General features: G+C 38.6%; 1 protein-coding gene across 3 annotated transcripts in view; it reads left to right on the top strand.

Moving 5' to 3' along the window:
• The window catches only part of CUL5 (cullin 5), a 91,164-nt gene that overhangs the window by 58,728 nt on the left and 10,140 nt on the right, over positions 1 to 22,296 (top strand). For 2 of the 3 annotated variants that reach the window (XM_080816860.1, XM_080816861.1), the window contains exons 8-15: positions 4,652 to 4,745; positions 6,413 to 6,543; positions 6,797 to 6,904; positions 9,699 to 9,763; positions 16,946 to 17,078; positions 17,898 to 18,029; positions 20,646 to 20,769; positions 21,940 to 22,115. In XM_080816860.1, coding sequence (XP_080672986.1) covers positions 4,652 to 4,745; positions 6,413 to 6,543; positions 6,797 to 6,904; positions 9,699 to 9,763; positions 16,946 to 17,078; positions 17,898 to 18,029; positions 20,646 to 20,769; positions 21,940 to 22,115 — 963 coding nt within the window. Of the gene's footprint in view, positions 1 to 350; positions 561 to 4,651; positions 4,746 to 6,412; positions 6,544 to 6,796; positions 6,905 to 9,698; positions 9,764 to 16,945; positions 17,079 to 17,897; positions 18,030 to 20,645; positions 20,770 to 21,939; positions 22,116 to 22,296 lie in introns of all 3 variants that reach the window. The other variant, XM_080816862.1, reaches the window with a different exon arrangement.

Raw genomic sequence — 22,296 nt, 5'->3', positions numbered from 1 at the left:
AGAATAACCTGCCATGCATAGAATAAACTTAATTCTTAAATACATTACAGATATCTTTGTATGGTTAAAGACCTTGTAATGATAAAGTCTTAAGGGAGAAACCTAGGATAATTTTTAGTTCATCTCCTATTTTATAGATGAGCTAAAGCACGTTATTACTTGTACAGATTTAAATAACTAATGAAAATTAGAACCATTCTTGTTGCTTTGTAATAAATTTCAGTGAAGTAGAATTAATTGTGCAAAAAGAAGACGCTGCTCCATCTGCTAGCCTTCCTGTCGCGCCTGTCATCTTCAGACCTACACATCCATTCATTCGAGTACTGAGTGCCTGCTGTGTTTTATGGCAGGCATCATCTTCGAAGAGTTTTGCTCTAGAGGAAGGTAAAACATCAAGCACATTGATAGTTAAAGTGTTTCACCTTGCAGACCTCTGGGGAGAGATTTCTATGGATTTAGAAGTTGTGCTCATCTCGGGCAAAATACAGGACTTGATGACATGTGGCAGAAAGTTTTTTTCTTCACGGAAGCTAGCAAAGGAGACAGAAAGGGAATACAAGGTGAGAGAGATGGTTTATCACTACGCTTTTCCTTCGAGACGTATTTTTCAAATCACAAGTATATATGTAGGGTTGGCTCTCTATGTAGTGTTTTGGTAAATGGTGGAAAAGAAACATGAAAGAGTAACGTGGTCTGCCCTCACAGAACTGACCTCCTGTTGAAAACAAGACTCGTTTGCAGGGAGGGGGAAACCACCATGCAGTCTCCCTTTCTTCTTTTTGCCCACATGAGATAGTTCTCTAAAGGCTTTTTCATCTCACAAGGATTTAGGCCTTAATTAATCTCTTTATTTAAAAAATAAAAGCCTGGTTATAGTAATTTTCAAATATTTACAAAGTTGGAGGTAATAGTACAGTGAACCCCAGCCCCCATAGCCAGCCTCTGGTTTCAGCCGGAGTCATCGTTTTGTTCTGTTCGTTTGTTCCTTGCCTGTTTTCTTTCCTTAACTTTTCTCTTTTCCCTTCCCTTTCCTTCTTCTCTTCCTTTTATCATTTCAAAGAAATTTATGATGTCCTGTACATTTTATCCTATATGACACAGAAGTGGATTGTAACATTATTTTCAATGCCTGTATTTTATCATAGATATTTAGTAAATACACCTAACCTATCCCCTAATGATGGGCATTTTCATTATTGTTACTATTGTAGTTTATTCCTTGTGAATATTACTTCCTTAACACTTTTATGTACACATGGGGCATTCTCTTGGAATGGAATTTACCGGAAATGAAATTGCTGAAGCCAAGGGTATGCACCTTTTACAAATCTCTTCATAATACCAAACCGATCTTCAGAATGTAGTAATTCTTAACTCCCATCAACAGTGTGCCTGCTTATCTTTGCTAATCTGGATTTTGTCAGTCTACTAATTGTAATAATCTCCTACTATCATAGATTTTTAAAAAAATTTTATGTGCATTTAAAAATTATTGAGGCTAGACATCTGTATTCTTCCTATGGACCATGTATATTTCTTTTGTGAGTTCAGGCTAATTTTTCATAAGCATCATTTTCATTATTCTTATTCAGAAACCATAGTATCATTATTTCTTATATCTGATGTTAAAGACTCTTCATAATTTGGCCCTAACCTATTTTCCTAACTTAATACTATCTGGCAAGAGTCATTCTACTCCAATAAGTAGTTTCTCATTCTTAAACTTTTTCCTATTCATTTTTTTTTCTTGGATTCACTTTTAAGAATTTTTTTTACTTGTTTTCTTAATGTTTTACTTTGTCCTTTTCCTCTGTAAATTCTTCTGAATCCTTATAGTCCCTCTTGTGATATCACCGCAAGCTCTGTAGGCTTCCGTCAGTTTCCTCTTACTGAACTTCCACTCTACCTACTGTTTCTGCCGCTGGATTTAGTAGCAAATTATAGTCTGCTTTGTTGTGTTGTGTATCAGGCACACACTGTGGCTGGGGCTGTGAAAACACAGCTGTGAGTGAACATAGTCTCGGTCCTTGTGAAATTTGTAGTATCCTAATGAGGCATGTATTTCCATATCTTTGCCTTTAGGGAGTTGAACTTCCAGTCCGCCTCTGTTATGTGGCAATTACACATAGATTTTGAGATGTGTACTTACATGCCCCTAGCTGGGCTGTAAGATCATTGAAGGTATAAACCATGTTTTCTTTTCTTTTTTTCTTTCTTTCTTTTTTTTTTTTTTTAAAGATTTTATTTATTTATTTGACAGAGAGAGAGAGAGAGAGATCACAAGTAGGCAGGGAAGCAGGTTGCCCCTGAGCATAGAGCCCGATGAGGGGCTCGATCCCAGGACTCTGAGATCATGACCTGAGCCGAAGGCAGAGGCTTAACCCCTGAGCCACCCAGGCACCCCTAAACCATGTTTTCTACTTCTCTATTCCTTATAGCACTTAACTCAGTTCTCAGCATGTAGCCATCACCAAGTATATATTCGCTCTGTCAACGTAGTAACAGAAGTTGTAGACTTTGGAGTCACCTCCCTGACCTCGTGGATGCTGACTGTGTAACACTTGCAAGTTACTTAGCCCTTCTGAGCTGGTTTCCTTATGTGTAATGTCATGTATGGAAAGCATTAGACTAAGTGCTCGTTGAAAGATACCTCCTTTTCTAATAGTTAGACCTCTCAAACCAGAAACTGCCTCAACAGACTGCCTAGCTCCTGTCATCTAAGACTTAACTAGATTCTGCTCAGTTTCTTCAATTATCTTGTCCTCTCCTTTTAATCCTCATTGTAACCCACAATAAAAAGGCATTTTATTTTGTGGTTTAGTATACACTCTGCTTATTTGCATGTATCTGAGACAAAAGTTCTACAAAGTAATATTCACTGTTACTATGTATGACACTCTGCTTTCTTCTGTTGTTAAAGAAAGCTGATTACAGCCATTAACACATTTCAGAACAACAGTTCAAAACACACGCTGGATTTTTGGAATTTGCAGAAGTTGGACTACTACCCAGTCACACAGCTGTGACTTTTCAGTGAAAGAGAAACTGGGGATGAGGACAGAGGCTCGGGGCTCATTCTGACTGCGCGCTCTCTCTCTTCCCCCTGCGTTCTGTGTAGTTAGATTCCCCTGTTGTGAGTCTGGGCTCATTGCTGTGGGCAGGAGTGTGCAGTCGGGCACGGTCCAGAGCGGCTACCACAGGAGGTTACCCGGGAGTTGGGACAGACCTTACCACCTTGGCAAGAGAGAAATTTCTCAACCACTTCTTGTGTGTATTGTTTCTCTTAGGAAGTCGACATCCATGGGTTTTAAAATCGTTAGCATAGTTCTCAAAAAGGGGCCTGAAAAAAATCTTTTTATTACAGAAATTTATAAACATTTAAAATGTGGGCAGAATAGTATAATAAATCTCCGTTGCCTAAATTTAGTTTCACTGATTATCAACATTATGTCCATTCCAAGTAGAACTTTTAACAAAGAACTTTCAAGACATACACAATTCCCTTCCTTAGTATACACAGATGATCTTTATTTCAGAAGTTGTATGTCAGCCTGAGTGTATGTTCTGTGCTTGAGTGCTCACAGCCTGGTCATTTTACTTGACGCCTGCAAGAGGAGTAAGTAATTCTGTGACATGAGGGAGCAGGGGTGGGGGGGATTCTGTGGCGGACTGCCGGTACCCCAGACCCGTGTTCCCCAGAGACGCAGCCGCCTTGCTGACCAGCCTGCTCTCAGGGGAGCCGACATTCATTGCATTTATCTTCTGTCGAAAACCTTTGATTCTTTGTTCCCTACCCTACCTATGGAACAAAATCCCAAACCGTAGATTTTGCTTTATGATCTGGCTCCAGCCTACCTTTCTAGTTTTCTCTTCTGCTCTCTGTCTCTTCCCTACCATATTCAGCTGCTGCTTACTGCTAAAATACTCAGTTCTTTTTGGGCTTGCGATTATTTTTCAAGATTCAGTTTAGATTTTGTCTTGTAGGTGAGAGCTTTTTAACTACCCCAGAAGTATGTAGTCCTCTGCGTGTTTTTTCGTTTGTTGGGTGTGAGAGAGAGATAGAGAGAGTGTGTGTGTGTGTGTGTGTGTGTGTGTGTGTGTTGCCACTTAACTGAATTGTATTTATTAGTTTATGTTTGCTTTCTTCTTTACCCTTAATTAGACGGTGCTCCTCCTCCAAAGCAGGGGCTATCTCTTAGTCTCCTTTGTCTCCTGACCACTTCTCTGCTGCCTGCACATAGTAGGCATCCAGTGATGGTTTGTTGAATGACTGTATTTAGAGTTTTAGACTCTGATTTTAACACATGTTTTTCCAGAAAAGAATTCATCAGAGTTTGGTTTTTTTTTTTCTCATTTTGTTTTGTATATTTTTCAGTTTTTTTCCCCTCCCCTCCTTGGGGATGTCCATGTAAATTTCTAAAGAGAACTTAAGTTCTGTAGCCTTTTTCTTGGGGTAAAAATACCTTGGTAAACTAGTATAGAGTGCCCATTTTCAGTGCTCCTGCAGCAAAGGTAAGTAAGGTCTGCATTCATTATGCTTCATTTTCTTGCTGTTGTTGAACAGTGTGGTTTTTATGGAGCTTAAAAAGCAAACTGGGGTGGAGTAGGTTTGTGCTTATAATAGCCTTGACCAATTTCTGATATATTTCAGCTCATGGAATGCTGTGTAAATGCCCTGGTGACATCCTTTAAGGAGACTATCTTAGCAGAGTGCCAAGGCATGATCAAGCGAAATGAAACTGAAAGTAGGTAAAACATCACATAAAGTTCTCATAATCTTTTAAGAGGGTATCTTTGAAGCAGATTACTTTTAATAAGCTGCTGTTAGATCATCCTTTTCTACGTAGGTATATTTGTAACAGTAAACTGTGCTTAAAGAAAATGATAAAATACTTAACACAGCAGTACTGCAAAGAAGGTTATAAATTTACGTTTTAAACATTCCACCCTTAGGTATCAACATTTGTTTGTAGAAAATGACAGTGGGTTTCAGTTTGTTCTCAGATGTAGGGCTCTGCTTTTAAGGACTAATTAAAATGACAAACATCTGGGAGAGACTAGAACTAGGTGTTTGGCTTCTGTGCGGAATTTTGTGGCGAGTATTTTTAGAAAGTAACAGGGCACTCCTTGTTAATGATCTCCCTCCCTCTTCCCTAAAATATGTTACAGTTTAAGATTTCTGCAAGTGTACTTTTTTATTACTGACAAGTTTTCTTAATAAAGATACATTTTGGGAGGTTGCAAGTACATTACAACCAAGATGGTAAAAACTCGGACGCATTCCTCTCCAGGTTTCAGTGTGAATGAGTGCACGGTCCTGTTTAGTCTCTAGTTGCATTTAAAGTGTGCATTTCGGTCAGTTAGGTCCGTACACTTGTAGTTTTATAGTAAAAAGCTCATTGGCATAGACAAAATCTTAGAATGTGTATGCCAGGCTAAATAGATCCGTGCTGAGCTCCGTGTGGGCTCCCTTCAGAAGGATATGTAGTGGTAGCCGCTTCTGTGCAGTGGGATTTTTGTGAAGGTCAGTTACATGGTATAACAGGAGAAAGTGCTTTTATAAACTGAAAAATTCCTTATGAATACAGTTTTATATTATCTCTAATACACTTTTATAATCACTTGGAATAATCTGATGATGGGTTTTTCTCTTTTTTTGGCCACTTGATGATGTGGTGCTGTGTATTTAATACTGCATTTACTTTATGAAATATACTACCCTTCTGTGTAAACTTCTGTACTATTTAGGTTTAAAAATATTCTATTCTCATATGATCTCATTGATATGGGAAATTTAAGAAACAAGGCAGAGGATCATGGTGGGGGGGTGGAGAGAAAATGAAACAAGGTGAAACCAGAGAGGGAGACAAACCAGTAGAGACTCTTAATCTTAGGAAACAAACAGGGTTGCTGGAGGGGATGTGGGCTGGGAACCTGGGGTAACTGGATGATGGACTCTGGGGAAGGTATGTGTTGTAATGAGCACCAGGTATTCTATAAGACTGATGGGTCACAGACCTGTGCCCCTGGAACAAATAATACATTATATGTTAATTAATTGAATTTAAATGTAAGAAAAAAATGAAATAAAAAATAAATAAAAGTATTCCATTGAGTTGAAGGTCAAATAACTCACCTTTTAAGAGGAGTTAGGTTTTATGGTGTGTGATCACTTTTAATTAGAGTTTCTTTTAAAAATAATTTTTGTCAGAGCAGGTGGATCAGTAAGTTATAGTACTTGGTAGGAAAAACTCCTAGTTATACCCACAGAATACTGCTGAGGTTTTCAATTTCCAACTAATATTTCTCCAGACTTTCACTATCCTAGGAATTCTAGACCCAAGATACAAATCAAAGAGAAAATGTATTTTGATGGATGAGATGATGATTTGAGTGTGTTCTATCGTTTCAGAATTACATTTGATGTTTTCGCTGATGGACAAAGTTCCCAATGGGATAGAGCCAATGTTGAAGGACTTGGAGGAACATATTGTTAGTGCCGGCCTGGCAGATATGGTAGCAGCTGCTGAAACTATTACTACCGTGAGTGTCCTTGGTGGCGGGGGTGCACGTATGTCCACGTTGCTCCTTAAATGCAAGATTGGGTACTTAAAATAGTAATTGATGGCACAACGGTAATGTTGGAACGTCTTTTAATATCAAGACAAGAATTTTTCAGAGAACTTCTCAAATTTTAGAGCTACAGTGTTTTATTAAAATTTTGTTTATATTTTCTCATTTTTTGGTGTTTTCTTTTTTAAAAACCTCAATTGAGTATAAAACATTTTATTTTTAGGATTCTGAGAAATACGTTGAGCAGTTACTTACATTATTTAATAGATTTAGTAAACTCGTCAAAGAAGCTTTTCAAGATGATCCGCGATTTCTTACTGCAAGAGATAAGGTATAGTAACAGTATTGTCATAATTTACTTTAAAAAGGAGCTTGTACCATTATGCTACTAAATTATAAACTAAAAACATAGCAACTCTGATTTTTTACCAGTGCAGGACAACCATTTTTATTGTATTTGGTTTGTTATATGGTTTTGTAAGAATTGGGTATGCTTGTGAACTAGAATCTAGCTAGGAAATTTGTCTTCATTTTTTTGAGATTTTTAAAAAATATTGAATTCCTATTGATCTGTCCTTTAAGACCTGCCTCAAAGTATACTTCTCCTGGAACTTCCGTGATACCCTGCCTTGCCCACACCCTGTCCTCCAGCACAGTTTGTTTTTCTGTCCTCTGCCCTTTTCATAGGACTCCTGGGGATCAGGTCCCATTTATCCCACTTCCCTTGCCCCTTTCTCCTGTCCTTACTATTTATGGGATAATAATGAAACAGGGTATTATCCTTCAGGTTTCATCTTTTTAAGTTTGTTTTGTTTTGTTTTGTTTTAATTTAATTTAATTTAAAGAGAGAGAATGTGCATGGGGGCCAGGGGCGGAGAGGGAGAGAGAGAATCCCAAGCAGACTCCCCACTGAGCGCGTAGCTCCACACAGGGCTCCATCCCACGCCCCTGAGATTACAACCTGAGCCGAAATCAAGAGTTGGATGCTTAACTGACTAAGCCCCAGGGTTTTATCTTTTTAAATGTCATAAATCTATCACTAGAAGTTAGCGTCAGTTTTTTCACTTTGATCTACCTTTCTTATTTCTTCTTTCTTTCTTTTTTTTCTTTCTGTAACTCTAAAAAGACCATCAACTTTCTTCCCCCCATTTTTAGGTGGGTAGGTAGGTAGAGAGAGAGAGAGAGAGAGAGGGTAAGAATGGCCTTAAGGGAGGATAGAGGTGTAGTGTGCGTTAGTTCGAAATATCAAATGGAGTGGCCAGCAAAAGCTTTGTTGAGGGGGCATTTGAATCAGGATTGAAAGTAAGAAATAAAGTCATATCTGTCTGAGGGAAGAGTATCCAGCAAAAGGGACAGCTTAAAAAGCTGTAAGGCAGGAATTTACCTGTCATATTCCAGGAACAGGAGGGAAAAAGGTCAGTGTGGCCCGAGTGGATGGAGTGAGGGGAGAGGAGTGGGAAATGAAGTCAGAGACAATAGGAGGCCAGATCACGGAAGACCCCGAGCTAGGGAAGAAAGTTTGGTTTTCACCCCGAGGAGGATCAAAGTCATCAGAAGATTTTGAACAGAATGGATATGACTTACATTTTGACGGGGTCACTTGGTTGCTGCAAAAAGAATCGACTGAAGGGGGGCAGGAGAAGAAGTATGAACATTGGCTAAGAACCTAGTTAAGTAATTCATAAAGTAATGATGGAGGCTGGGCCCGGAACGATAGTTGTTAGAGGCAGTCAGAATTGGTCGGACACTGATTCTGACAACAGACTACACGAGATTTTCCAATGAATCCGATGTAGAACATGATAGAAAGAGACCAGTCAGGGATAACATTTAAATTTTTGTTCTGATTGATTAGAAGCACATGCTTGCTGAGATGGGGAGGATGGTAGGAGAGGCAGGTTTTGGGAGGGATGGTCATTAGGTTAGGAGCTCAGTTTTGGACACGTTAACTTTGAAACGTTCATTAAACATCTGTGTGGCAATGTCAAGTATGGCATGTAAGGGAGAGAACAGACCTGAATAATAAATGGGAGCTTTAACATATGGATGGCATTTAAAGTGCTGACACCGGCCATGATCACCAGTGTAATGAGTGAGGATGGAAAAGACTAGAGATCCAAGGTCTGGCCTGGGGCACTGTCAGTTTTGTTACGAGAAAGATGAAGAACCAGCTTTCGTGAGGAGAGAGCAGAGTGAGTGGCATGAGCCGGAGAGTACAGTGTCGTAGACAACACGTGGAACAAGCACTTCCAGGACGAGGGCATGGTGTGCTGCTTTAAAGTGCTGCTGCCGGGGCGCCTGGGGGGCTCAGGCGGTGAAGCGGCCGCCTTCGGCTCAGGTCATGATCCCAGGGTCCTGGGATCCAGCCCTGTGTTGGGCTCCCTGCTCAGTGCGGCATCTGCTTCTCCCTCTCCTCCCTGCTCATGCTCTCTCTCTCTCTCTCACTCTCTCTCTCTCTCTCAAATAAATAAAAATAAAAAATAAGTAAAACGCTGCTGTGTCTCATAAGATGGGGGTTAAGCACTGTCTTCTGCACGGAGGTTGTGAGTGACTTTGGCAGGAACGAGTGGGTTGAGCGGTGCTACCAGAGCCTGCTTGTGGGGAGGGTTTTTCCAGTAGGAGTGGTAGCAGAGAAAGTGGAGACTGTGCGTTAGGTAATTCGTGCAGGAAGTTTTTAGCTTAGGGGGATAAATGACGCAGGAGCTGGAGGTGAGCCAAGGCAAGAGAGAATGTTTAGATTTAAATAATGATCTATTTGTGTGCCTAGGAACAGTGGACGGGGAAAGATGATACAGGAGAAATGAGAGGGAATTCTGTTCACCTCGCTTTTATGAACCTCACAGGGAGTCCCATCCTCTTGGAAAGTCTCCATGGGGAGGAAATGGGGGAGGCTGAAGGGAAAGACGATGTGTGAAGTGTGTTCTGAGGGAGTGTGCACAGAGAGAATGGTACGGCCGTCAGGCAGCGCGGAGACCCTACTTGAGAATAATGACAGTCCTGACGTGCGAGGGAACACGCTGAAGTCGTGGCTTGAAAAATTCTGTCAGGCCACAGACCCCGTTAAAATACCAAACTATATTTTAAATATTAAAAATAATGTTCATTTCATTGTAAATTCTTTGCAGGCATATAAAGCAGTTGTTAATGATGCTACCATATTTAAACTTGAATTACCTTTGAAGCAGAAAGGGTAAGTTTTTAAAAATCACGTTTAAAATTCTTAACTTTTTTGGAGTGTATTAGACATTATTGGGTATATGTGGTGTCCTGTCTCCCTAAAATCTGTTAGGTTTGATTTTTGCTGCTTTTTTTTTACTTTTATGATTTTTACTGCCTTTGAATATTAAAAACTCTATTAGTTTTTAATTTTGTATTCTCTCCCATGGTGATCAAAAAATGTTGATCTTATTTTTTTAAGTAGAAAAATGTTCTTAATCTTTTAGAATCTCTATGTGATTTTTTTCTCCTTATTAGTCTCTAAAGTTACTTTATTACTCATAAAAACATAGGATATAACTCAAATCACCATACTGAAAGAGGGAAGTAAATTTTAAAGTAAATATTTATATTGCCATTTAAAAAAATCCAAAATATAATGAATTAAATGGATATATTAATAAATTAGATTTACAGATTGGTAAAGCTGAGCTAGTTATGGTACCTTTAGAGTAGTACTAAGCACTAAGGTTCAGTGGAAAAATGTTTTGATATACTTTCTAGCTAAGAATTGCTATTTTAGGGGCACCTGGGTGGTTCAGTGGGTTAAGTGTCTGCCTTTGGCTCAGGTCATGATCCCAGGGTCCTGGGATCGAGCCCTGTGTCGGGCTCCCTGCTTGGCAGAGAGCCTGCTTCTCTCTCTCTCTGCTGCTCCTCTGCTTGTGTTCCCTCTTTCTTTCTCTCTGTCTCTGACAAATAAAATCTTTTAAAGTGTTGGGTTTTTTTTTTTAGATTTTTTAAAGTTCTTTTTTTTTTTAATATTAATTTGAGACAGATCGTGCATGTACACGTGCTTGAAGGGGGGAGGGGCAGAGGAGGAGAGACTCAAGCAGACTCGCTGCTGAGGACTTCCGGTCTGTTCATCCTCCCTGAGAATGACCTCGGCCACTCCGTCAGCCCTCCCCCTGCCTCCCTCCGGAGGCAGCCGTCGTTCTGATTATTGCAGCTGATTACTTTTGCCTGCTCTAGGACTTCATATAAATGGAATCGTACAATATGTACTTTTGTGTGTAAAGTTTCTCTCAGTGCAGTGCAGTGTTTTGTGATTCATCCGTGTTTTTGCACATCACGGTGGTTGGTTTTCCCTGGTGTTTGTACTGCTTTGCCCTCCCACCAGTGCCAGTGGATCCTCATTTTTACCAACATTTAGTGTTATTTTAATTTTAGTCATTCGCGATGTGCGTAGTGATCATCTCGGTGTGGTTGTAATTCCATTTCCCTTAAGACTTAATTGGTGTTGAGCACTTTCTCTTGTACTGTTTGGCTTTCTTGTATTTTACTTAAGTATCTGTTCCACTCTTTTGCCTGTTTTGTTTTGTTTTTTTTTCCCCACAGCATTATTCCTTTTCATTAGGGAGCTATAACAGTTCTTAGATATTCTGTATGTAGACTCTGAGAGATACATGCTCTTCTTTTATGGTTTTTGCTTTTTTATGTTTTGTCCAGAAAAGCTTTGTCTGTTTCTACCCCTGTGACACAAAGATAATCTTTTTTGTTTCTTCTAGAAGCTTTAGAATTTTAGCTTAAGATCCATCTTCAATAAATAATTATTTATATTGTAAGTAGGGGGTTAAATTTAATGATTTTTTTCCTTTTCCATATGGATAGCAGCTGGTTTCACCATCATTTGTTGGAAGCACTTACCATCCCCACTGCATTACTTCAGTGCCTTTTGTCAAAAATCAAGTGACTTAAAAATATGTGTGTATTTCTGGGCTATTTTTTTCCATTTTTTTATTTGGATATCCTTAGGCCTCTACTACATAGTCCTAATGAATACAGTCCTATGGTAACCCAGGTAGTTTAATTTTGTTCTTTTTTTCCATGAACTCTTTTGATGTTCTAGTATTTTGCTAGTATATAGAAATACAGTTGATTGGTGTATATTGAGTCTATATCCTGTTACCTTGTCAAAGCTATTCCAGTAGTTGTTTTGTAAATTTCTTAAGAGTTTTCTGTGTAAATAATCATGTAATCTGTGAATACTGTTTTACTCCTTTCTGATCTTCATACCACTTAGTTCTTTTTCTTGCCTTGCTGCACTGGTTAGGATCCTAAGTACCGTGTTGAATAGAAGTGGTAAAAGTAGATGTCCCTGTCCTTTTTGTCAAGCTTGGGGAACCTTTAATATTTATCACTAGGTACAAAGTTAGCTCAGGGTTTTTCATATATGCCCTCAATTAGATTGCTTTTTATTTCTAGCTTATTAAAAGTTTTGATAATGAATGGGTGTTGACTTTTATTAAATGCTTTTTCTGTGTTGAAATGATCATAGGGTTTTTCCTCTATATTCTTCTGATGTGGTAAATATATTGTGTTTTGTTGTTGTTGTTGTTGTTGTTTTTTAAAGATTTTACTTATTTATTTGTCAGAGAAAGAGTGAGCACAAGCAGGGGGAGCTGCAGGCAGAGGGAGAGGCAGGCTCCTCACTGAGCAAGGAGCCTGAGGCAGAACTTGATCCCAGAACACTGGGATCATGACCCGAGCGGAAGGCAGACTCTTAACCAACTGAGCACCCCGGGGATCCTAGTACATTGGTTTTTCTTAAAAAATCACATTTAACCAAGGCTGAATTGCTAGGATAAACTCTACTTCATTGTGATGCATATTACTCTTTTTATATATCCTGCATTCAGTTTGGTAATAATGTAGGTTAGATTTTTTTTTTTTTCTTAATCTATATTCATGAAGGATTTGACGTCTTTCTTTTCTGGTCTTTGTGCCCTGTATAATTTTCATTTTTTTTTAATTTTTTATTTTTTTATAAACATATAATGTATTTTTATCCCCAAGGTATAATTTTCATTTTTATCATGTCTTTGTCATTTTCTGGTATTAGGATTATGTTGGCTTTGTAAGGAGGATTGATAGTTATTTCCTCCGTTTGTATGTTCTAAAAGAATGAGTGTTATTGGTATTACTTCTTCCTTACATGTTTGATAGAATTCATAAGTGAAATCATCTGGGCCTGGGGTTTTCTTTATGTGCAGATGTTGATCCCAGGTTCAGCCTCTTCAGATTTCTTAAGGAACCTAGTTTTAGTTGTGGCCAGCTGTGTGGTCCGAGGACCTTGTTCATTCTAAGTTGTCAGACTTATATTAGAGCCTCATTAAGATGAGAAATAACATTCACAAGGAAACAAGGCCAGATACCGTAGTTGTAAATGAGTATGTGTATCTCTAAGTTTGTCCACTGAGAGGACCTAGCAGCAGTGACACCCCAAAAGCAATGAACACAACTAGCACCAGATCTAGTCCACTAAATATTATTGTCCACTGAAAGAAGTTAGGGCTGTGTGAAACATGGCTGATTATACCAGAGGTAGACTTCTTGATCAAACTGGAACCCAGCCCCTGGTTGAATTAAAGTGATTGGCCTCCTCCAGAACAGAACAGAGCTTGAACCCACTCCTAATGGGAGCTGACGTCATCTGGTGCCTCTGTGATGCTTTACATGTAGTGCCCAGTAATCAGGATGACGTTACCAGGCTTGTGAAGGCAGAGACACTTACGCTCAATGAAGAGAAAAACCATTTTAGAAACAGACTGTCAAATGATCCCAATATTGGAATTGGCAGATAAGGACTTTAAAATAATTAAAATCAATAGCTTAACCACAGTGATATACCACTCACCCCCACTAGAATGGCTAAAATTGAAAAGACACAAGTATTGGTGAGGATGTGGAGAGATTGGATTCATTTATAGTTCTTCTATGCAGCCACTTTGGAAATAGTTTGGTAGTTTTTCAAGAAGTTAAATATACAATTACCATATCACCTAGCAGTTCCACTACTGGGTATGTACCCAAGAGAAAAAAAACGCACACCCTCTCAAAAATTTGTGCATGGATGTTTGTAGCAGCATTATTCTTAATAGCCTTCCCCAAAAGGAAACAACCCGAATGCCCATTTTGTCTGATGAATGGGTAAGCAACATGAGGTATATTGGTGCAGTGTGATATCATCCAGCCATAAAACAGAATGAATTCTGATACATGCTACAACATGAACGAAACCCTGAGAATATGCTAAGTGAAATCAGCTACATACAAAAGAACACATTTTCTGTTGTTCCACTTATATGAGGTATCTAGGATAGGCAAATGCATTGATATAAAAAGTAAAATAGACATTAACAGGGACTGAGGGGCGGGGAGTACAGAGTTATTGTTTAATGGGTGTAGGGTTGCTGTTTAGGACAGTGAGAAAGTTCTGCACACAGATCATATTTGCAGAACATTGTGAATGTACTTAATACCCCTAAATTGTAAACTTAAAAATGGTTAAAATTGTAAGTCTTTTTACCACAATGAAAAAGGGAAGTATTTTTTAAAGAAACGAACTACCAGTATGTGTTATGATAAGGATGAATCTTAAGAACATTATCCTAAGTAAAAGAATTCAGTCACAAAAGACCACATATTGTATGGTTCCCTTTATTGAGATGCTCAGAATAAGGAAATCCGTAAAGAGAGAAGGTAGATGACTTGTAGCCAGGGACCAGGAGGCGGGGAGATAGCTGAAGAGTGACATTCGACTGGTGATGAGTATGGGGTTTCTTTTGGGGATAATGAAAATGTTTTAAAATTTCACTGTGATGGGGTGCACAGGTGGCTCAGTCGGTTAAGCGTCTGCCTTCAGCTCAGGTCACGATCCCAGGGTTCTGGGATGGAGCCCTGCTTTGGGCTCCCTGCTCAGTGGGGAGTCTGCTTCTCCCTCGGCCTCCCGCCCTCTCTCATGAATAAAGAAAATCTTCAAATAAAATTTTTAAAAAAATTTTCATTACGATGATGGTTGCACAGTTTGTAGATATACTTAAAAAACATTGGATTAGGTACTTTAAATGGATGAACTGCATGGTATGTGAATTCTATCTTAGTAATAATAAGTTTAAATAGATAAGAAATAATTCATATTAATGAACAGATAGGTGGAAAATGTTACCTGAGAAAAGGTAAAATATGTGTAGCAATCTGTAAGTGGAATTCTAGAGAACAGAAAAGGGGGACATAGCAATATTTGAAGAGCAGTTGACCAGAAATTTCCAAAACAGATGCAAGATGCCAGTTCGGTTCAGACATCGCTCTGAATCCCCATCGCTCTGAATCCCAAGCAGGATCGATGCAGATTAAGCCATTCCTAAGTGTGTCATAGTGAAACAGCCAAGAACTGAGAACAGGCGAGCTCTAAGACAGCCCTGGGGGGAAATGACACTCGGCCTTCACAGAAACAGCCCCGAAAGGCCAACCACCATCTTCTCAGCAGGCCTGTTGGAGGAAGGGAGACAGGAGGCCTCCCTGCAGGAGGGTGGCGGCTCCTGCGGTAGCGAGGCATTGTCAGTGGGAATAGACACGAAGAAATAGAGGGACCCTGGGGAAGTGAGCTAGTGGTCGTCCAGTTTCAGAAACACCTTCCCCAAGTCGGCCGTGTGGAAGCTGGAGATCAGCTCTGGGTCCTCCCCTTCCCATCTGCTCTCCTCTACACCCGAGCCCTCTGGTGGAAGTACCAGTTACCGTTTGCCCTTTCCACTTCCCCCGGTTTTTCCTCCCTGCTTTGCAAAGAAAGGCACTCCTCTCTCTCTCATTATACTGCTGTGTGTTGCCTTGAAACATAAAAAGCCTCCAAGCTGCAGAAGAAGGGAATATTTTGAAACGTTGGGATTGATGTACAGAGGATGAATTTCTGACAACTAGGTGTCAAGCCCTTTTGCAAGTCACATGGTTTCCATAATTTGATCAATTACTAAAAATGACCTTTTTTGTTAGATCTGTATGTATTTTTTAAGCATATAACTCAGGAGGTTCTCAGCGAGTGGTGTAACATCAGAAAACCTTCCACTCCCATCTACTTACTTATGTGCATAATATTTTTTCAGGACAGATGTACAGTTATTAAAAAAAAGTAGAAAAAAATAAAATAAAAAGTAGAAATAAAATTATGGTTTCTGGATTCGTTAAGTAGGAGGGGAAAAAGTCTCATCTACCTCATTAAGATATTGTGTATGTTTTATACACATAGACACAACATAATTATGTTGTTTTGGTAAGTTGTGTACTTTTTTAAAAAATTATTTTTATTAACATATAATGTATTATTTGCCCCAGGGGTACAGGTCTGTGAATCGTCAGGCTTACACACTTCACAGCACTCACCATATCACATGCCCTCCCCACTGTCCATAACCCAGCCACCCGTAAGTTATGCACTTGAGACAGTTTGAATAACTCCATTCTAGGACACTTGAGTTTTGTATACACAAATTTTAGAATGTTGAATTTTAATTTATTTACATTCATAATTTAGAGAAGCCAGATAAAGAATAAATGCAAGACTTCCAAGCATAAAAATACAGTACATCCAGAATTATTTTTAAAAAAAAAGAAAAGAAAAGAAAAGAATACAATACATTGGCTTTAAAATTTTGTTTGTTTTAAAGATTTTATTTATTTGACAGACAGCGAGAGAGGGAACACAAGCAGGGAAAGTGGGCGAGGGAGAGGAAGCAGTAGGCTTCCCACTGAGCAGGGAGTCTGATGTGGAGCTCGATCCCAGCACCCTGGGATCATGACCTGAGCCGAAGTCAGAAGCTTAACCGACTGAACCACCCAGGCGCTCTGGCTTTTAAATTTTGTTAGCAAAGTAAAATAGAGATGCAGGTTCTTCATTGTTTCAGAAAAGTTTGCTTACTTTTCTAAAATGGATGATGGGAGTTATCACATAACCGTGGAATTTAGGTTACCTTGGATACATTACAAAGAACAGTTTTTTCTTGATATATTAATAACAAAAAGTTCTAAAAGCTAACTTACAGAATATACACAATGTTTTCAAAAGTATTTAGGAAGTTAGTACCTGAACAAAATTTTTTTTTTTTTCTGAATAAAAATTTTTAAAGATGATTGGCAAGGCCAGCACTCGAGGCGGGGCAGAGCGGTACCTGGGGTACAGAATGTGGGTCTCACTGTCAGCATCCTGCAGTGGGAAATTAGGAGTAAGCGTCTCTTTGAGTTAGGCACCCTCCTTGTCTTGCTCATTCTCGTCTCAGCCCTGATCACTGGGTCACAACAACCTAACATATGTGAAAAATTGGCTTTAGGAAAAATATTTGCAGATATCATTCACGTTTCATCAGCTGCTTTTAATTTGTTTTTTTAGGGTGGGATTAAAAACTCAGCCTGAATCAAAATGCCCCGAGTTGCTTGCCAATTACTGTGACATGTTGCTAAGAAAAACACCGTTAAGCAAAAAACTAACCTCCGAAGAGATTGAAGCAAAGCTTAAAGAAGTGGTACATTTTTTTTTTTTAATTTCAGCAATTTTAATTACCTCACTTTGGATTTGTGTTGTGCTTACGAGACTTTGTGTGGTAGCAGCTAATGTGAAATTTTACAGTGTAAGATCTCTAGAGGGCAGTTATTTCTCTTTCTGGGAATTTTTATTCTGTAGCTTCTAGAAAAGGGAAATAGTATTTAATTCTTCCCCCTTTCCTGATTCTTGTGAAGGAATTCAATGCTACCTTCTATTAAAGGACAAAGAAAGGGAAAATGGAGCTTATGGTGTTTGGAATGACAATAGAGAGACTGGGGGTTTGTCACCTCTTTCTTTTTGTGAGAGCTCAAAATAGAGAACTAGAAATGAGTGAGTGTAGATAACAATTAATTGCTTTCATTTTTGTCTCCTGGCTGTTAGTGTCATTTGCTATAAGCCCAGGAATACAAGGAAGAAAAAAGTAAGAAGATAGAAAATATAGACGAGAAGGCTTAAGAGATTAGTGTCAGATCGAGGTAAAAAGGCTATACAGAAGAGAAATTTTGGGGAGAACCCTTAATTTTGATGTAAAGTTTTACATTATTTATTAAATCTGAAAAGTTGATGTTTATAGGAACTAAAAGGTTATTTGATTAAAGTCTCAAATTTCCTAGTTTTTAAAGTAGCTAAGTAGGGTATTGGGACTGGTCATTTTTCTGAGATGGGCGGTTCGGTAGGCTTCTGTCTATATATGTTTATGTAAATTTCTGGATTTTGACATTGGGGGTATGGAAGGGTCTCAGTGAGAGAGTTGGCTAAGAATATACATGAATTGAAAGTAACTTTGTTTTCTGTACAGCTGCTGGTACTTAAATACGTACAAAATAAAGACGTTTTTATGAGATACCACAAAGCTCATTTGACACGACGTCTTATATTAGACATTTCTGCTGATAGTGAAATTGAAGAGAATATGGTAGAGTGGCTAAGAGTAAGTAAATTTTTATATATATATATATGCATATTTTAATATAGCACATGGTTCTTATGTGTGCTTAAGTAATACATTTTGGTGATGTTAGTGTCAAAGAAGTAGGGGACATTTTATAAGAGCATGGCATCGATTATATAAAATAAAGTGATATCTAATAAAGTATATTTTCTTTCTTTTTTTTTAAAGTAAGACTTTTAGTGAGACACTTTTGCTCTTGGTTTGCTTCTAATGTTTTGCACTTTTGTATTTCCACTTTCGTTTGAATTAACCTTATTAAATGGGCTATGGGACAAATCATTGCATTTTTAAGGTGTTTTCAGTGCTAAATGCTTAACTGTAGGGATGTTTATATAGCTAAAAGAACCAATACGTAAGAGATGATGGCTTATTTTGGGTAATAATGCTAATTTAATTATTAAATTCTCATATCAAAGTATTTTAAGTCTGTTCCTGTCAGTTCACTTAAATGGGATTTGAGTTATATTACAATGAATGTCTTCTATTCATTTATATGATGGTAAGATATATAATATGATTATATCATATAAGATGACAAGAGTATAAAGTTATGTGTATTTTATATATAGCTTTCATTTATATATATATTTCACAATATCGTTTATAGATTGCCCTGCTTTGCATACTACAGGATAGTAGAAATTACTCTGCAGACTGACAGTGTGCAAAATGATCTTAATGTTAACAATTAGTGGGAAAAATTATTGTTTTGTGACTCTGAGAAATTTCTGTTAAAACATTAAAAACTCTCTCTTACCTAGGAAAAACATTTATAAAATGAGTATGTATTTAGTACATTGTAATTTAAAACATAAGAAACTTTCAGAACTAAAGTACTGTTTCTCTGTGAAAATTTTAAGGTTAGAAAAATATTTGCAGTTCATATGTCCAATGCTGTATCTAGAATACATAAAGAACTCTTACAACTCCCCCGTAAAGACAGCTAAGGTACAAGTGGGCACAGAATTAAAGCAGACATTTCTTCCCAGAAGATGCCCACATGGGCAATGCATGTATTGGAGATGTTGGACATCATTAGTCATTAGGGAAACACAAATCAAAACCATAGTGAGATAGTTTTTTTACTTTACTCCTGCTTTTCTCCCACTTACCTTTACTCCCACTGCGGTAGCTAAAATTAAAAAGAAAACAAGTGTTGGCACGGAAGAGGAGAAGTTGGAACCTTACACGCAGCTGGTGAGACTATAAATCAGGGCAGGCACGGGGGAGAACCGCTGGTTCGTTCTTAGAAGCTGGACATCGAGTCAGCCCAGCAGTTCTCCTAAGTAATTGCGCTCAAGAGAAATGAAAGCCTATGAGCACACGAGAATCTTGTCTGTGAATGTTCACAGCGGCGTTCCTGATAAGAGCCACAACATGCAAACAACCCACAATGTCGATCAGCTGATAGTGGATAAACTGAATGTGGTTTAATCATACCATGGGACGATATTTAGTAGTCACAAGAAAAGCAGTCCTGACACACACTACGACACGGGGGAACTTGGAAAACACTGCTGAGTGAAAGAATTGAGTCACAAAGACCACTCGGGATATGATTCCACTAAAACAAAATGTCCACAGTGGCCAAATCCACAGGGACCCTGTAAATACACTAAAATCTACTTAATTGTACACTCCGAGTGAGTGAGTGTTGTGGTAAATGAGTTGTATCTCAGGGAAGCTGTCCTGTAAATGAAGAGTAGTTTGGGCAGCCCGGGCCTTCGTGACTTAGAAGGCTGCGAGAGTCGTCAGCGCCCCCCCCCACCCCGCACCCCTGCCCCGCACCCCCGTGAGCCTGGGTCAGCTTCCAGCCTGTTGTTCGGGCTCAGTGTTGTGAAAGTGTTTGCTGGTGTCACTTCTCCTGGGGCATCTTGGTTTTTTTGTTACTGCTCCTTTCCCAGTTATGTTGATAATTTACCTTCAGTAAATTAACCTTGAGGTAACTTACCTTAAGTTCCTCTGCCTGTATACTTAGCGTATTCAACGTTTGGCAAGTTGGCCTCAGTCAGCTCTTCTAGAATGCCGTTTATGTTCTAGTAGATTATTTTCATTCCCAGCTGTATTTTTATTTCTGTGGTGTCCTTTTATCATTGTCATTGCCGACGTAGCTCTCTTAATCAATTTTTCTTAGCCATTTTTGGTTATCCATTTTTATAAAATGTCAAGTGGATTTATCCCTAGAAGGCAAGGATGCAACAAAACCGTATGCCTTGCTTTCTATGGATAAACCGGGTTAACAGATGACTAAGATTTTGAAAAAAAAGTGTCGTGATTGGTCACTGATGAGAATAAATTTTGTCCTTTCACACTTAATACATGGTGATAACGCAGAGTTGACGTGTGTTGTTGAGGGACCAGTGTTACTGAGCTCTACTGTGGTGACTGATTCATGTCGATTGGAATCATGCAGAGAAAGCCTGGGTGACCTGTACTGTCATTTCGTTTTTAAGAATCAAATTTAATACGTATTAGAACATAAATATTCTAATAAAGGGGAATGAGTTTATCTTAAAGCATCTAAGACTTAGTTTTCCGTTAAAAGTTTTCAGATTATATATTATTCATTACCTCTTTTGTCTTTGCCTTTCATAGGAAGTTGGTATGCCAGCAGATTATGTAAACAAGCTTGCTAGAATGTTTCAGGACATAAAAGTATCTGAAGATTTGAACCAAGCTTTTAAGGAAATGCACAAAAACAATAAATTGGCTTTACCAGGTATTATTTATAATTATGTGTGTGTGTATGTATATATACATATATATACATATATATGTACATATATATACCTTTTTAAAGAGAATATTTTTGTTTTCCAGTATATTAAAAATGAACCCTAGCTGTAACAGATACAAAGATGTTACAAAGTCCACATTCCTTGAAGACATCCAGCAAAACAGAATTTAACAGAATTTAGATTTGCTAATCCTTATTTTTATGTATGTATGTATTTTTTAAATTATTTTTAAATTATTTTTTAAGATCCATTTATTTTAGAGAGAGAGCATGAGCAAGAAGGGCAGAGGGAAAGAGAGAGAGAATTTCAGGCTGACTCTGTGTTGAGCTCAGAGCCCACCATGGGGCTCGGTTTCATGACCCTGAGGTCATGACCTGAGCTGAAACCTAGAGTCGGATGCTCAACTGACTGTGCCACCTAGGCGCCCCATTTTTTATTTCTTCAAAATAGCCCCAACTCACTGCCTGACCTTTACATGTTTCAGACCAGTCATGTGAAGAGACTAACTTACTTCTTTTTTATTTTAAGATTTTATTTATTTACTTTTAAGTAGGCTCCACACCCAGCATTAATGAACCCATGACCCTGAGATCAAGACCTTGGCTGAGACCAAGAGTTGGATGCTTCACCGACTGAGCCACCCAGGCATCTCCCCCCCCCACCCCCCAACTTTTTTTAAAGATTCTATTTATTTATTTGAGAGAGAGCACCAGCAGCAGGGTGGGGGAGGGGAGAAGCAGACTCTCACCTGAGCAGGGAGTCCAACGCAGAGCTCATTCCCAGGACCCTGGGACCATGACCTGAGCAGAAGGCAGAGGCTTAACTGACTGAGCCTCCCAGGTGCCCCTCGCTCCCATTTTTTTTTGGTTTTTTGTTTTTTTTTAATTTTTTACATAGTCTCTACAGCCAGTGTGGCATTCAAACTCATAACCCCAAGATCAAGAGTTGCATGTTCCCCCAACTGAGCCAGCCAGGTGCCCCTCTAATCCTTATTATAATTTTTTTTTTCTAAAAGGACACTTTTAACAAAATCTTTAGGGTTTTGTTTAGTTTTCACCAATGCTTACCCAGTGTTTATGTATTTGTTTCTTTTTAATATTATACATTTTCAAGATTATTTATTTCATATTTTCTGATATTCTTGCCTATAGCTGATTCAGTTAATATAAAAATTCTGAATGCTGGGGCCTGGTCAAGGAGTTCTGAGAAAGTCTTTGTCTCACTTCCTACTGAACTGGAGGATTTGATACCTGAAGTAGAAGAATTCTACAAAAAAAATCATAGTGGTCGAAAATTACATTGGCATCATCTCATGTCAAATGGAATTGTAAGTAGATGCCGTGTTAGTTCTGATACTGGTTTGACTAAAAGTACCAGAGCTCCAGATTAGAGTTGCTGAAACAGAGAGATGTTTGTTTGTTTTGTACGTGCAAGTTTGAATGGGTCTAGGAGATCCAGTCTACGGAGTTGTAGGACGTGGGCTTCTGGTTGTAGCAGCGCACTTCCAT

This window comes from Martes martes (genome assembly GCF_963455335.1).
Source record: "Martes martes genome assembly, chromosome: 10".
Classification (NCBI taxonomy): domain Eukaryota; kingdom Metazoa; phylum Chordata; class Mammalia; order Carnivora; family Mustelidae; genus Martes; species Martes martes.
This window is presented reverse-complemented; position numbering and strand designations above follow the sequence as displayed.